This window comes from Myotis yumanensis, unplaced genomic scaffold (genome assembly GCF_028538775.1).
Source record: "Myotis yumanensis isolate MYYU_CA2020_CCGP unplaced genomic scaffold, mMyoYum1.0.hap1 SCAF_1, whole genome shotgun sequence".
Taxonomy (NCBI): Eukaryota; Metazoa; Chordata; class Mammalia; order Chiroptera; family Vespertilionidae; genus Myotis; species Myotis yumanensis.
In genome coordinates this window covers 182,754,025-182,769,729 of record NW_027223752.1, presented here as the reverse complement: position 1 = coordinate 182,769,729, position 15,705 = coordinate 182,754,025, and the positions used below count along the sequence as shown (strand labels likewise).

Here is a 15,705-nt window from a genome sequence, read left to right as displayed (position 1 = left end):
GAGTACCTAGTCGCAAGTCTGATGTCTAAATGAATGGTCACTACCATGTATTTAATACTCGAATGCTTCCTTGTCCCACTCTTTGGATATGAAAAATGAGTCCTACTATTGGAAGTCGGTCTATTTTGAAAGGTGAGGTATTTTGAAAGGTGAGGTAGCCTATTTGCATTCCAAAATGATCTTCAAGCTCTTGAGAGAGACTGCCCTGAGGGGCCAGTAGACCAGTGCCAGTAGATGAAGTTTTAAGGTGAAGGCAGTGATTGCACTTTGATAAACATGCTTTAAAAAGTGAGCTCTGCCTGGTGGCTGTTGGACTTTCTGGAAGGTAGAGGTTTGTTTTTAATCGCATACACAATTAAATGTGCTTTTGCATCTCTGCTGCAGTCTAATTAGGTGGTGTGTGCCCTTTGTCATATTTAAATGGAATGTATTCCCCAAGCCTAAGCCCGACACATACCCTATGTTGAACTTCGTACCACCAGCCTTTATTCTCCTACATGCAAATCTAACCACACACTCTGGAGGCCCACAGGGATCTGAATCAGGTCCGTCCAGGGTGGCCATCAAGGCTGTGGCCTGGTGCCTGCAACCCCAGTCTGTGGACTGGCCTCTGTTCTCAGACAGGCTGGGAGGGCTGGGCTGGTCCCCGTTTGTTGGGACAAAATATTGGAGTCGTCCTTACCATGCTGGGTGCTACAGGGGGGTCAAAGACAAGCCCCTGTGGCCCTGTCTCTAAGGTGGCCCTGTATAGGATGGCCTGAGTTAGAGTCAGAGGACTAGGGCTGGGCCAAGCAGGGGTGTCTTTTCCGTCTTCTTCCTTTCAGCATTCCAAGGTTGTTCCTGGGACTATATGAATCTTTTGAGTTTTGAAAAGGAGTAACTAGTCAGTACTTTGTCAGTCATCTAAAACTTGTCTAAACATCGGGCATTTTAAGCACTAGATTTCCTCATTATTCAAATCAGGAAGTATTCTCCAGGGAACTTTGATTTTGTTTTGCGTTTAGTCTGTACATACGCACATCTTCTCCCGCCAAAGTTGGCCATACATCCCCGTGTGCCCAGGACAGTCCTGATCTATGCCTGTTGAATCCCATTGTAATAATAATGTCTCATTTTAGTCTCAAAATAGGCCAGTTTGGACAAAAAGCTGAATGCACAGTCTTTTTGTAATATTCTTCTTTAATTGCATAGTGTCTCAAGATGTGCATTTCGCATTCCAAATAGTCAAGTGCACAACTGAATATAAAGGAGTGCATTTTACTTCTACATTATACTCACTGCTGAATAGAGATATTGGAACGCTACCACTTTAACACTGTATTAGGACACATGCGTTTATCACAGGTGTAATAGATGTGCATCACTAGCCTTACAAAATATCAGGCCTAAACCATCTTTCTTTGCTGATGTCACTATCTTTTTATACTCCACTTGCATCTTTACTGCTTGCATTCTTTCTTTTTGAACATTATCAAATTGAAAGCATTAGCAAAAACTGCAAACTTGCAAATGTGTTAGTCAGTTGCCTGATTAACGTGGTCCATATGCCGTGTGTTGAGAGAGGTGCTCATCCCAGTCTTAGTCGGTCTGGCTGTGTTGCACTCAGTGAGAAGTGTTGTGACAAAATGTGTAGTCACCAAGATCTGATTTCATTTGTATTCCCTTTAAGAGACTCTCAGATCAACAATAAAAATTTTTTAGATAAAAAAAATAAAGTCAGTTTTGTCCGATTTTTTAAAAAGGAGTGAGAGAGACTCTGGGGTTTTATCCCTGCTGGCCCAGAGGACAGCCTCATGCACTTCGCCCCGACTTCCAGAGGCGAGTCAGCCACCTGCTGGGCTCTAAGATACATGGAACGATGATTGTTTGACATCATATCTAAGATGCTCCTAAAACAACGTTTTTTACTTATTGTTAGGTGGTAAACTTCAACACATACAAAGAAATTTGTGTTTGCATTATCCTAGATGTGTAGAAAAATTTCTTTCTCAGAAAAATTATGTAATGAGTAATTAGGGACACTATTAATAACAAAGTGACTATGGATTCAATTGCCTTAGTTTGAATATGTGCTTTAAAGTTATGAGAGCGTCATCCTAACACAAAATTGTTTTCTTTTTCCTACTAGAAGAACATTTTTAGTAGGTCAGACCCCATAGGCTTTTAGTCCTGTGGAGTTGGTTTGCTCTCACACTTCTCTGTAGCCATAACTAAACTCTGACAGTGGAGGGATATTACAGTGAAGAATGTGGGTGAGAAACTAAATAAAAGGCTGTCTTTGGCCTAACAATGACCTGTTCTTCCACAGACGGACAAGGTTGGGAAGGCTTTTAAGTACTTGGAAGCCGTCTTGTCCTTCATTGAGTGTGGGATTGCCATGGAGTCTGAAAGCCCGGTGTCCAAGTCGGCGTCCAAGTCGGCTTTCTCGGTGTACTCTGAAACCGAAGACCTCGTTAAGTAAGCGCCAAGTCATGTTGCCATCCTCTTAAGTACTTCTCTTTCCTCACCTTTATTGCCATAATCCACTTGAACCTCAGTATAAAGACAGCTTAATAAAGGGGCGCCTTACAAAAGTTACTGATCCGAGAACTTTTTTCTTGTCCTGAACTAAAATTATATTCTAGATGAAAGCTGGAACAGAGAAGCCGGATCCAGCTCCATCGTGTGCCAAGCGCACTGTGAAATGCCAAACCTTTCAGGGAGAGGTTGGTTTTTCCAGTTTGGCTTTCTTATCAGACGCCCTCGTCTCAGTTTAAGCTCCCGTCTTTATTATCTGCATTTCAACAAGGGACTCAGTCAGGACACACGTCCACATGGAGTCGAGCAGGTGGACAGCCGGAGAAGAGACGTGCCCTCACCCAGTTTTCTGAGTGGCCTCAATTGTTGCTCGAAAGCCTCATTTTTTCTGCTTTGCTCTCGGCTTGACAGCTTCAGGAAAAATCAGTATAAAACCGAGACAGGCATAATGAGATGTCTTTGTGTCAGGGATTTTCCAATTGCTTTTGTTTAACCTGATCTATTTTTATACTTCCCTATAGAGTCATCATGTCGTTAAAATCCTTCTCAGACCCCGCAGCACCAACACAAGAGAAAATATTTGCTGTTTTATGGTGAGTACTTTTTCTGTATTTACATAGTATCACACTTGCTTTTGTTTTTGTTGTTTTTTTTTTGCTTTTGTATCTTTTGATGGTACAAAAAAAGATTTTGAAATTTTTGCTTAGCAGGAAAATTACAGTGAAAGGAGATCAATAAAATACTAAGGTCAAGGGGTTAACCCCACTGATAAGTTTTATGAAATGGCACCTGCTGCTGTTTTACTGATGACTCAGTAATGCTTTGATCTGGTGGCTCAGGTGATACCCTTGTGTATTTGTGTGTTTCTGATGACTGAAGAGTGCAGTAAGATTTTTACGATGCCTTCCTCAGGTAGATGAAGCCCGGCCTCTTCATTAGGTTGTAAAGGGTTCGATGGCTGTCTTTCTGACATCCACCTGTTTATGTTCACAGCATGCGTTGTCAGTCCATTTTGAACATGGCGATGTTTCGTTGTAAAAAGGAGAGAGCAATAAAGTATTCTCGTGCTCTTAATGATCACTTCCAGAGTCCTTCCAAAGTTACCCAGGCACCTTCTCCATGCATTGCAAGGTAATGATACGTCTAACTTACAATTATCAGTATTGCGTCATTATTTGCCTCTTGCTTTTGCTGCCATTTGTGTGTACATCTAACTTTGCCTTTTCAAAAATTGTATACATCTGTATGCTGGTTTTCTCCTTAACTAGATCATTTGCTTATTTCTGCTTTTTAAGGAATAATTTAAATCAAGATGTTTGCTAATTGGGTAACATAAAAAGATAATTGTAGAAACTATATGGTCAAAATGTCAAAACGGTGAGGATCTTTAGGCATGTCTAACATCACAAAATCAGGGTTATATTTAGGCGTGCCTCACACCACAAAACAACTAGAGGCAAGGCCAGGAGAACCAGCCAAAGACCCTTGTCCCTCTGGACATGTCACCTTGGAATTTCAGTGAACAAGAACTTATATATGCCCTCAACCTTCTCTAGGACCCGTAGCAGTGATATAAGACGAACATGATTGTCTCTAGTTAAAATTTCCCTCCACTTTTTGAACTGAAGCTGTTCATCTATGCCATAAGATATTGAAAAACAATTCTTGTGCAACTGAAGACAGAATGTTCTTCCCTATAGCACTTGCCTAGTATTTTTAATGTGGTTATACTCCTTGAAGTTTCCCAGTTCTGATAGGCTTTGCTATTTTAAGACTGTCACCTAGAAGACTGCCCCATTTCCTGAACGTTCAGGAAGAGATTCCCATGTAGCCTCTCCTTGAAAACGTCCTGATTGAGAAGGAACTTCTGCCTCTGGAATTTTCATGACTCCCACCTCTGAGGTGGTATTCTAAGCTCACACATGGTCGGTGTCATTATTTGAGGTAACTCCTTTCCCATTTGTCCAGCCAGTGAGCACCTTCTTTGTACCAAACCTTGCTTTAGGTACAGCGGACACAGCAGTAAACAGAGCAGGTGAGACTCACTGCCCTCATGGTGCTTCCACTCCCGTCTTATGCATGTCCATTCAGCTGGTGCACTGAGGGCTCGAGCAGCGCCGGGGGCAGGTGGGGCACAGCATGAGGTTACTGCTGCTGCCATCTTCCCATTTTATATCTGTGAGGTCGAAGTGATGTCACTTGTGTTTCTCATTGACCCACTCAAGGCACTTGTTAACTTGGATGTGCAGGTATACAGTCGAGAGGGGAGAGTAGAGAGAAGATCATGAATCCCCTGGTACATGATACTCCCTGGTCTCCTCGTAGGCTGTACTACAGTCATTCATTGATTCAGCAGATATTTCTCAAGGGTCTGCTCTTAGCACCTACTCTGCTAAGTGCCACAAATGCAAAGATTAGTAAAAAATGGTCCCGGCCTTCAAGGTGCCTGTGACCCAGGAGAAGGAATAGACAAAAGTGTGGAACGTGAGAAGTGCAATAGATAAGTTAATAAATACATGCAGAGAATCAAGTTCAGTGGCAGACAGCAAGCCGTGGTGTACCCCGGCATCTAGAAGAGCGCCAGGTGCAGAGCAGGTGCTCCGCGCATGGTCACTGAGCCGGTGAAAGAATGTGTAAGAGATAAAGACCAGTTCACAGGGCAGCATTGTCTTCCCCGGAGAAGTTGGGTGGGGTTGGTGGGGAGGGAAGGACTCAAGGCCTAGGGAGTAGGCGATGTGAACGGCATGGGAAGCAGGTTCAGAATACAGACCTGCCCACCTCATTTCGCGTCTAGTGAGGACACCTTGCCTCCATCCGTTTGGTGGGTCCCATCTCACTGTATTTTATAAATTCCCAAACTCCTAAAGGTGAAAGGTGTCTCTTTGACCTTAAAGAAATGACTGTCATTTTGGCTGGTACACACTGAAACTTTGTGACTCGGCCTACGGTTCCAGAGACAGGAAATCTGTAATGTGGGGTTTAGTGATTAACCAGTTCTCTCTGATCTTCCGCCTTCCAGAAGCACAGGCGCACCATCCCCTCTCTCTCCAATGCCTTCTGCCAGTTCCGTGGGCTCCCAGGCGAGTGCTGGCAGTGTGGGGGGCAGCGGGATCCCTGCCAACATCCAAAACATGACATCTTCCTACATCACCATTACTTCCCACATCTTCGCCGCCGTTGATCTTTGGGAACAGGCCGAGGTCCTTACAAGGAAGAATAAAGGTGAGTGGCTCTGTGGTGGTAATTACTGGGGCATGACGGGAATCATGTAGTTTGTAGGTTATGTTCCAATTTTCATTCTCTCCATCACACCTCATAGCCTAGACCCAATTCTTTTCTGAGCCCCACAGCATGGAGCTAAATTTCTGTGGCTAGATCTTAGCAAAACTGAATTGGAAGTGGCTTCAGCACCTTGCCCTTCAGAAGTCCTGGCGCCGTCACTTCAGTCTGGATGAAATGGTAGCACAAGGGCCAGGCAAGTGGAGAAGGAAGGGCATGGCTGTCCCTGGGCACAGCCAGTGTGAGGTGTGAGGGAGCACAGCCTAAGTACGGAGTCTAACGTTTGTTTTCAGTGTGATGGAAGATGGTTAGCGACAGTACCGGCAATATGGTGTCAGTAAGCCTCTTGAAACTTGTGTGAGACGAAGGCCTTGGGAAAACCCGAGGTGTAGGAGGCGGTGGGACACGCTGTAGAGGAACTGCGCGTGCCAGCGCCAGCATCCACTGACGCTTAGATGGAAATGCCAAGTCCGTGCCATTCCATAGTTCTTCCTGGCGGTGGCCACTTAATTCCCTCACAGCCTCTTAGAACTTAATTGCTTAGTAAACTAAAGATGCTTTTTAAACATGTTGGTGTTTTTCTTTCATGCATCTGTTGACCCAAAAGTATTAATCGGGTGTTCTCCAGTGCTGGGCATTATGGATTCAACCCTAAAACAGAACCCAGTGCCTACCCTTCTAGGCTAGTGGGTCAGTGTGGAGAATGAGCAGCATTACACTCGACTGTGGTGTTGTACTGTGACAGATGAAGTACATGCTAATCTGGGGATCATTTCTGGAACCAACCCAAACAAATGACTTTCTGTTGCCGTCTTTATTTCGTGTGTGTGCGTGTGTTTACTTGGTTGTGGTTTTGCTTCGTTTGCAGAGTTTTTTGCTCAGCTCAGCACAAGCGTGTGCACCTTGGCCCTCAACAGCAGTTTGGCGGATCTGGTGCACTACACGAGACAGGGGTTTCAGTGGCTGAAGCAAGGAAGCAGAGCACCCTAACGGAGGCCCAGGTTCATTTGATGCCTTGGGAACTATTTTGCACATTGGAAGCCTCAGAACCAGTCCAGACATTTGTCTCATCAGGACAACAAAACTTGAGAAGAGAAGCACCTGAGAAGGCCAGGTCATTTGTCCACTTAAACTCTCAAGAATTGTGTGGTCATTGGTTGGGCACGATGGTTATGCAGAAGTAGAAGTGAGGAGGCTGGCTTCAGAGATGATCTTCGCCTTTCCTAACTAAAGGACAGAGTGCAATGTGGCCTGACAGGGGTGTGTGAGTGGTCTAGAAACATTTCCGTATTTTTTTAACCAGCAGAATGCGAGTTGCAAATGAAACGAAGAGAATCAATTTCAACTCTGAACGCAAATTCACGTCATCTCAGCAGCCTCACCACACTAGTCCATTCCCAGAAGGAAATATTTTTAACAGTGAATTTTGGTGTAGGGTTTTATGGATGATTTTTCTTTCTTTTCAGTTTTTTTGAGGAAATATTTGTTTTGTAGATTCTAACAGTCATCTATAAAACCTGAATTGTGAAGGACTCCGCTGTACCCCACTTTCTGCCAGTGCACAGTTGCTTTGATAATACCAAGTATTGTCATAACGTAAAGAATTGGAGGCACCCCCATTGCCTGAAGTACTGCACGCTCACCCAGCTCTGATTCCTTTGTGGCCGAGTTGGTGTTGACCGATGGGAGCCATGGGAGGAGAAGGAGCTACAATACGCGGCAGCAGGCGGCACGGCTGTCGTTCCCACCCCTGCTTCAGCCACAGGCAGGCAGCTGCAACCGTGTTCGGAATTTTCTACCCTGGGAAAGGGTACTGCCATTTCCACAGGACCAGTTGGCTGAAGGGCTTTTTAATTTTTGTTTAAGTAGAGCTGGAATTTGAGGTGCTGGTCTGTGGTCTACAGTCATGTGGTAACTCATGCTGTCTAACCAACTCAGAGTTTTGTCAGTGAACAAAAACAAATGAAATCTACTTAAAGAGGCTATATTTTTCTGCTGCGAATTATTTTATATTTATAGCAAAACTAGACTTTCAGAGCCCTTAATTGTCCAGGGGAAATGTACTCCCTGAAAGGATGTGGAGATTGGGGTGGTTAATTAGACTTAAAAAAAATCTTCCCAGGCCTTCACTCGGTGTTGTCGGTGAGCTGGACTGGACAGGCTGAGGAGGAACGGTGGCCTCCCCACAAGTGGCTGTTGCCGTCGCAGAGGCATGACACCGGTGCATTTGAATGACCGATAATGAGAGAACACATCCGAGTTCCCACCTACCCATAAGCACAGATTTTCTTTATTGTAGACACTTTGAAGGTTATTATTGGAAGCATTATTTTGACTGCAGTGTTTTTAAAAGCCCATTCTTCTTATCCCTTTTAGAGGTGGGATTTACACACATTAAAATTGAGGAGTGCTTTTTCTACAGTTGGCTTTTCTCCCATCCTGCCTCTCTACATGTTGTTTCCTACCCAGCATGTTTGACATTTTCCTAATTATTTATTAGTGAAGAAGGGAGTGGATACACCTTTATTTATAATGAAGTGTAAGGTCCGCATGATGTCTGTAAGAACTTGCTTGGTAATTTGGCAAATGGGGGGGTGTAGACGATGGGAAATGCTTGTCTTTCAGGGTGAAGCATGTGACTGTTCCTTCACTGTCTACCCAGCCCTTTCTTTTGTCATCACTAACCTGCTAGGGCAGAGGTCTCCTACCTCGTGTTTAGGTTAAAGCCCGAGGATTAGCAGCAGTGGTAATGTCTGAGCATGGAAACTTCGTGTGTGGTCTTGATGTTCTAAAGTAAAGCCTTGGCCCTTTTTAAATTGCTCGTTTAAAAAGCACCCTGTTGTTAAATGAACAGTAATTGCCTGGTAGGTTGTATGCTGTGACATTGTGTGTCCTCTTCTATGTAGGAGACAAGATCCCAGAATCAGGCGCGTGTAATTATTTAACATCATCTTTTCTTCCCTTCCCTGCACCACTCCCCAGTGTAAGGCTGGTCGGTTTGGAAGGACGTGTTCTCGGGGCAAGTTCTGGTCTGTGCAACCTGTGCGGGGTAAGTGTGTCCCATCAGCAAGCCACCAGCTCCCTTGCCTGGGGGAGTTTCCCACATGATCCGTCAGCCCGTGCTACACACGTGATGGCTGCGTCATGGCCTTATTCTTTGTGGGGGGTTTTCCCCTGACCTTTGTATTAAAATCTTATTTGTCTCTTGAAAAACAAATGATTTTGCAGAGATCAGTTTGTACTGTTTAGATCAGCGGTCACCAACCGGTGGTCCGTGAGGTCCGAAAGGTTGGCGATCGCTGGTTTAGCTCATGGGCTGAGTATGTGAAGGGTAGCGGCTTGGTGAACCCCTCATGCTCCTCAGTTCTTCTGGCTGTACCAGCTGTATAACAAGTCAGGAGGCTTTGTAAACACTTGCACTTTTTGCTACATGCTTCAATTCCAAAAGGCAAGATTTGTACTGAGGTAGATCATTGAAAGGACTGGGTCTAAAATTAAGCCTTTGCATCTGTGAAGTTCTTATAACAGTAATAGTGCGCACTTCACCGTGAGGCAGACAAAATGTCCTGAGTGAAGGTGGAGTGAAGTCTTGCCTCTGGCGCTACAGCTTCCTGTGTCTTTATTAGGAAGCGGAAGAACTCTTTCACTTGTAAAAATGACTGTTTCTGCCCTGTCTGAAGAGGACTGACCTTGAGGTTTTAGCCAGACGAAGGGCCCTAATAAAAAATGGGAAACCCTTCACTGAACCCCGCCAGGCTGCCCTGGGTTCAGAATGTGAAAGTGTGGGCCTCGTGCCAGCCGTGGTGAAGAGTCGGGGGTCCGGCAGGTGTATTATCAGGACTGAAACTGCAGCGGGAGAAGGACTCACCTGATAATCTGACTTAATCACAATTGAATGGGAAAGCAAGCATCTGATTTCTTTGAACAAAAGGATCTTTATTTTATAGATCTGTTTTGACCAAAATGTTTAGCTATTTCCCTTAGACAAATTGGATTACACTTATCTCCCTTGTTCTATATCCTTTAATTCCAGATCTCAGGATATTTAAAAGCTAAAAACCACCCCCTTCTGACGGAAAACTTGCCTTAATTGGTACCTTAAATATTAGTGTTAGTAAGATCAGGAGCTTACTATTTTATTATGATTCTTGTTCAATAATTTTTAGCTGTAAAAACCTCTTAGCTCTGATAGATGAAAGGAGATGTGTGTGTACATACATACACACAAAGAATAAGAAGCTGGTTGAATTGGATATATTTATTGTGCATTTTCTTGATCACACCTAATTTTGGAATAATGCTGTATTTGGTTTGCCATGGCTTTCGGGATGTTACGTGGGCCTTGGCTCTTCTGCTCCATGAAGTTTGAGGTGTATTTGTTCATCTTAAGGTAAATGAATCAAATTAGGCTTGATTCCCTGCCACCCACACAGAGCCTACTTTTTTCTTAAGGATTTATTTTCCCAGACACTACACAAAATCTTTGAAAAACTTTGCCACTTCATCCATTACACTCTTTACCACTGATGAGCAGTATTTTAGTCTTGCAAGAATATTAGGGCTTCTTTTAGAAACACAGACATCAAGACTCGCTTCCTGGGAGGTGAGTTGCACATTGTGGCTGTGGAGCGTGTCGGTTATGGCGGTGCCCGCTCCTTTTCCCGCTGTCTCCAGTGGGTCGCCTCTTTTGTTTTGGGATGTAAGGTTTTTCCTGTGCCATTTTTTTTTTTTTTTTTACTCTGTCATTTGTTTGCGAGAGATGGAGTTGCAGGATAGCATGGTATTGGGGATTTTCCTCCAAACATTGCGAGTGGTATTCCTTCCTATAAATCTCAAATATGCAATCTAGTTGTGTTGGTTTCTCAGTGACAGAATGAATTGTGACCACTGGCCATGTTCTGTAGTTTTCACTGATGATGAGTTGACAAGCACCACTTACCACCTTTCTTAAGGTGGCTGTAAGTTTCCTGTTGTCCTGGAGAAAAATCACACGAGATTCTGTTCCACTGTGCGCCAGGTACCAGCAGGTACTGCAATGGGTAGAGAAGTGCCTATATTTCTGTACCCGAGAGGGCAGGAAGGAGACATACAGCCCTCGGTGAGCCTAGGGGGTGCTCTGTGGGCCTGGAGGGACAAGGGAGAAAGACCACTGACAGCGAGGCTGGCCATACCGCAGTCAGGCCAGGAGTGGCTGACCTAGGGAGATAACTTGCTTTGCTTAAAAGTAGATGTTTAAGTGATGCTTAACACAGGCAGTATTAACTTTGCCTTTTGTTCAGGCCGTCAACATGTATTGTTAAAATTACTGCACATCCCCCTCAGATAACAAGTATACACTGTTCATGTTGGTGTGTGTATGTGTGTGTGTTTATATGCGTGTGTCCCAAATCTTGTTTTAATTTTTTTTCCTGAATGTGATTACGTTTTGGATGATACCTGTGCAGGGTTGCCTTTTTTTATTTATTACCATTATATATTATATTATATTATATTTTTTGCTTTCTTATAACTTTAGAGTAAAGTCAAATCTTGGTATTATTAAAATTGTTTTAAAAAGAAATAAATTGTCCAGTTGATAAATGAAGGTCACTGGCCTATCTCTAAAATAATATGTGTTTTTCTTTAATTATTGTGGAATATTGTGCCAGCTATGTAGTCCACACAGTGATTTGTATGTAGGATGGGGAAGCAGCGATGCTCTCAATGGGAAGATGTGCAACACAGATAAAGGGGACTCCATGTATTTTATCTCCTTCAGCAATGAAACTGCAACCTGGGGCTTTTGTGAATAAAATTTAGCTGCCTTGTATAGTCTTTTGAAAGAGACATGTGATCTGTGAGAATTAAAGTTTGCTTTCTTTTTTTAGAAGAAAAATTTGCAAAAGATCTTTCCAAAGAGAATGTGCCACAGATCTTTTGCTTGTTCTCTGTAATGAGGATTAATTGCTGTTTAAAAAAAAAAAGTATAATTGATTTGTTCACCTTCAAATTCTTTCCTTTTCACAAGAGGATCGAGCTGTAAAAAAAAAAAAAAATTAATAAAAATTTAGAGAAATCATTTGTGTTGAATCATGCTTCCATTTTGTCTGAATAAAAAATTTCTAACATTGTTAGGTTTAATACCATTTATAGCCAAGGAGAGTCTCACATAAAATAATGTACCCTCATTCGCATATGTGTTCAAATGGGAAAAGTGCGGGCACAGGGTGGCTCATCCTTCTGTTCAGTTTATGTTCAAGATCTTAATCACACAGAAATTAGCCTGAGATCACCAGTGTGGCTTCTTATCCTAACATCTACTGCCAGGTGCACCTACGGACCCAGTTTGCCTGCTTTCCATTTGTCTGCTGGTAGACAGATTTGTAGAATGCTGGTATTGAAAAGAATCTAAAAGGCCTGGCCGGCGTGGTTCAGTGGTTGAGTCTCGACCTACGAACCAGGAGGTCACGGTTCAATTCCCAGTCAGGGCACATGCCCAGGTTGCGGGCTCAATCTCCAGTGGGGGGGCATGCAGGAGGCAGCCGATCCATGATTCTCTCATCATGGATGTTTCTCTCTCTCCTCCCTTTCTTTTTTTTTTTTTTTTTTTTTTAAAGAAAATAATCTAAAGGCCATCTGGTCTCTCCCCCCTTGGTCACTGAAGGAAATACTCTACCTCAATGGTTTTATGAAATCAGAAAGAACCTAACTTCCTGAACCTGAGTCCTGGCTCTCCAGCTTGCTATGTGACCTCCCTGGGTCTCCTCTCATTTACAGACTGTTGATTGGTATCTACCAAATAAAAGCAAGGATTGCATTAGGTGATATATGAAGAGTGCTTAGCATCGTGCCTGGCATAAACACTCAGAAACTGCTGGCTCCTGTACCTTCCTCCCTTCATTGCACCACAACATCCCAACACCTGATCTTCCAGCCTCTGAGCACTGAGAAAGACCTCACTGTCCACCTCTTCCCCTTTAATTTTGTTCTCCCTTACATTAGGGTGACTTCTACTTATTGGTCCTAATGAACAAACGGGGACCCAGCCTGGGTGAGCTGGCATTAAGCTGGCAGTAACTGGTAAGTATGCAAAGGTAAGTTGGGAAAAGGGAGTGTTTTAGTCCAGATGAAGCTATAGGGAAGAGATCTCATTTGAAAGATGGGTTAAAAGTCTCTTCTGGGCTATCACAAATTTTTGGTAATAGTTGTCCATTGTGTGTTTGTACCAGTTTTAACCAACCCCCTTGTTAGACTTTGAGATTGTTTTTAATTGGGGATATTATAAAGAATGCTTCCACAACCATCCCTGAAGCAAATTACTTGAGCAGATTCAATATTTTACCTTACTTATTTAAATGCATGCATGTGTATATTTATGCTGAGTTATGGATTACCCTAAAAAATTCAGCATGCATTTCCTAGGACATTTTCCAACACAACCACAATACCCTATGTCATCTAAGAAAATTTCTCAACATCTAAATTTTATAGTCCATATTCAAATTTCTGCAGTTGTCCCCACAAAGGTGTTATAATTTATTTTTTTGAACCAGAATGCAGTCATTTCATGCATTACATTTAGCTTTCTCTTTAATCTTAATCTAGAACAACAACAAAAACACCTTTTTTTTACTACAACACTCTACATCTTGGATTTCTGTGTTTCCCTAAATGTTCTTTAATTCATTCCTCAATCTCCCGTATTTCCTGCAAACTGGGTTAGGTTGGTTGAGAGATGACCAGAACTCTTGTAAACACAGGCTTTGCCCTGTTCCAACAGCCTTCCACTTAGTGATGTCAGCATGCGCAGATAATCCATCCCTTTACCCAGGGGTCCTCAAACTACGGCCCGTGGGCCACATGCAAATACAAATATCGTATTTGTTCCCGTTTTGTTTTTTTACTTCAAAATAAGATATGTGCAGTGTGCATAGGAATTTGTTCATAGTTTTTTTTTAAACTATAGTCCAGCCCTCCAACGGTCTGAGGGACAGTGAACTGGCTCCGTTTAAAAAGTTTGAGGGCCCCTGCCTTTACCAATCGTCAGCATTGTTTAGAAAACGCAAATGGGAAGAATCACCCAGCTGACAGGTGGGAAATGATGTCTTCTGATGTTTTCATTTACATTTTTATCTCTGGTACTGAGTACATTTTTTTGGTCAGGTATGAAGTTACCGTTCCCAGTGTGTGGGTTATGTGGCCAATAGAGTAGGCCCACCTTGAGTGCATGGTGATGTGGGGAAGGTTCTGTTCATGAAGAAAAGGGATGCTGAGCAGTAAGAAGAGTAGATGATCCTTCAGACTACTCATCTTTTTCCTTTTGATTTATATATGCGATAGTAACTATATTGTAAACATTTCTCTCCAAATTACCTTTTGGTTTTCGTCATGGCAGTTTTTTAAGTAGGTTGATGTCTACCAGAGTCTGTTTTGATGTCTCAAGCAGGTAAGAGCTGTTTCCCAGACATTGAGTCAGGTTTACTACCACTGAATAACGGCAACTCAGAGGTGAGTAGTAATTTCCTGTTGTGTCCTCAGTTGTTTTATAAGCAAGTATTTAGCACTTTTGGAGCCTGAATTATTTAAAGACACTGTCCACTCTTTTCCAGGGTTGTTGGGAGCATAATCGTCACAATCTAGGTGGCCTTTAGAACCCCCCAGTCCAGTCCAAACAACTTTGAAGCCCAATAGGTCATAGCGGCTTAGCTGCTGTTTGGTTGTGGTAGGTAACTAGAATTGTCTTAGAACAGGACTAGTTCAGTGTTTGTGGTTTCCCTGTTTTAATGTGGCTGGAAGTGAGACACCACGGCTCGGGTAATAAAGACCTGTGCTGAAGTACTTTCTAAACAGATGATTCCATTTTAGATTTAAAAGATTGTGTGTCTGCTCTGGATAAGTGCTTTAAATCACCCTTCTGTGATGGGGGCCCAGTCTTAACATCTCATTTGCCTTATTTCATGTGTGGGAGGCATAAAGAATTATGGGCTTGTATTTCCACTGCTAAATATTCCTGGAAACTATCATCTAAGCAACAGTACACACACACACACACACACACACACACACACACAAGTACATGCACACATATTTTGACATCTGTGGATACTACTGGACATGGAAAACCAATGGGATGCAACTACATGGGCTTTAGAAAAATGTCTTCAACTCTCCATCTCCATGCTTTTCCATCTTTGTCCTGTAGTCTTCCTAGAAGCCCCTCTTGCAGGTGGACTTGGTACCAGGATTGTAGCTGAGAACATCACAGGCCTCTCACAGGAGCAAGCAAGTGACCTGGTAGCGCAGTTTTGCAGACACTCCCAAGCTACGTACACATAAAAATCATTTTGGAATTTTTATTTTAAATACTGTTTTCAACCTGATTTACAAATAGTTTTGGTTTTAAAAGAATCAAATGACATAAAAGCATATAGAGCAAAAAGTACAAGGGTAAGTCTACTTCATCCCTCCCTCCCCAGAGTTAACAGCCATTTAGTTTTGTGGGTTTTTTTATAATATATTTTTATTGATTTCAGAGAGGAAGGGGGCGGGGGGGAGAGATGTCAATGATGAGAATCATCATTTGGCTGCCACCTGCCTCCTACTGGGGATCGAGCCTGAAACCCAGACATGTGCCCTGACCTACCGGTTCATAGGTCGATGCTTAACCACTGAACCATCCTGTTGGCTAGGCAGCAGCCATTAAGTTGGGTGCATCTTCTTCAAGAACTTATTTTGGGCACTTACCCATTGTTCTCTCCTCCCCCTCCCCCCTTATTGTCTACATTTTCACACAGTTTTTAGCAATTTGAACCCTTTTTTTAGCCAATCTAAAGGTTTGTAATCCTGTTGCTCTGCAAAGAAACAACTTTGTTTCATTGATTCCTGTTGTTTTTCTACTCATTTTTTCTCTAACCTTTATTTCCTTCCATC

General features: G+C 42.9%; 1 protein-coding gene across 3 annotated transcripts in view; it reads left to right on the top strand.

Annotated features, from left to right (window-relative positions):
• The window catches only part of AFF1 (ALF transcription elongation factor 1), a 197,898-nt gene extending 185,637 nt beyond the window's left edge, over window positions 1-12,261 (top strand). For 2 of the 3 annotated variants that reach the window (XM_070393102.1, XM_070393119.1), the window contains 5 exons: window positions 2,309-2,457; window positions 3,039-3,110; window positions 3,511-3,648; window positions 5,537-5,739; window positions 6,665-12,260. In XM_070393102.1, the coding sequence (XP_070249203.1) occupies window positions 2,309-2,457; window positions 3,039-3,110; window positions 3,511-3,648; window positions 5,537-5,739; window positions 6,665-6,786 (684 nt within the window). In that variant the 3' untranslated portion in view covers window positions 6,787-12,260. Of the gene's footprint in view, window positions 1-2,308; window positions 2,458-3,038; window positions 3,111-3,510; window positions 3,649-5,536; window positions 5,740-6,664 lie in introns of all 3 variants that reach the window. The other variant, XM_070393110.1, reaches the window with a different exon arrangement.
• The last annotated feature ends 3,444 nt before the right edge of the window (window positions 12,262-15,705 follow it).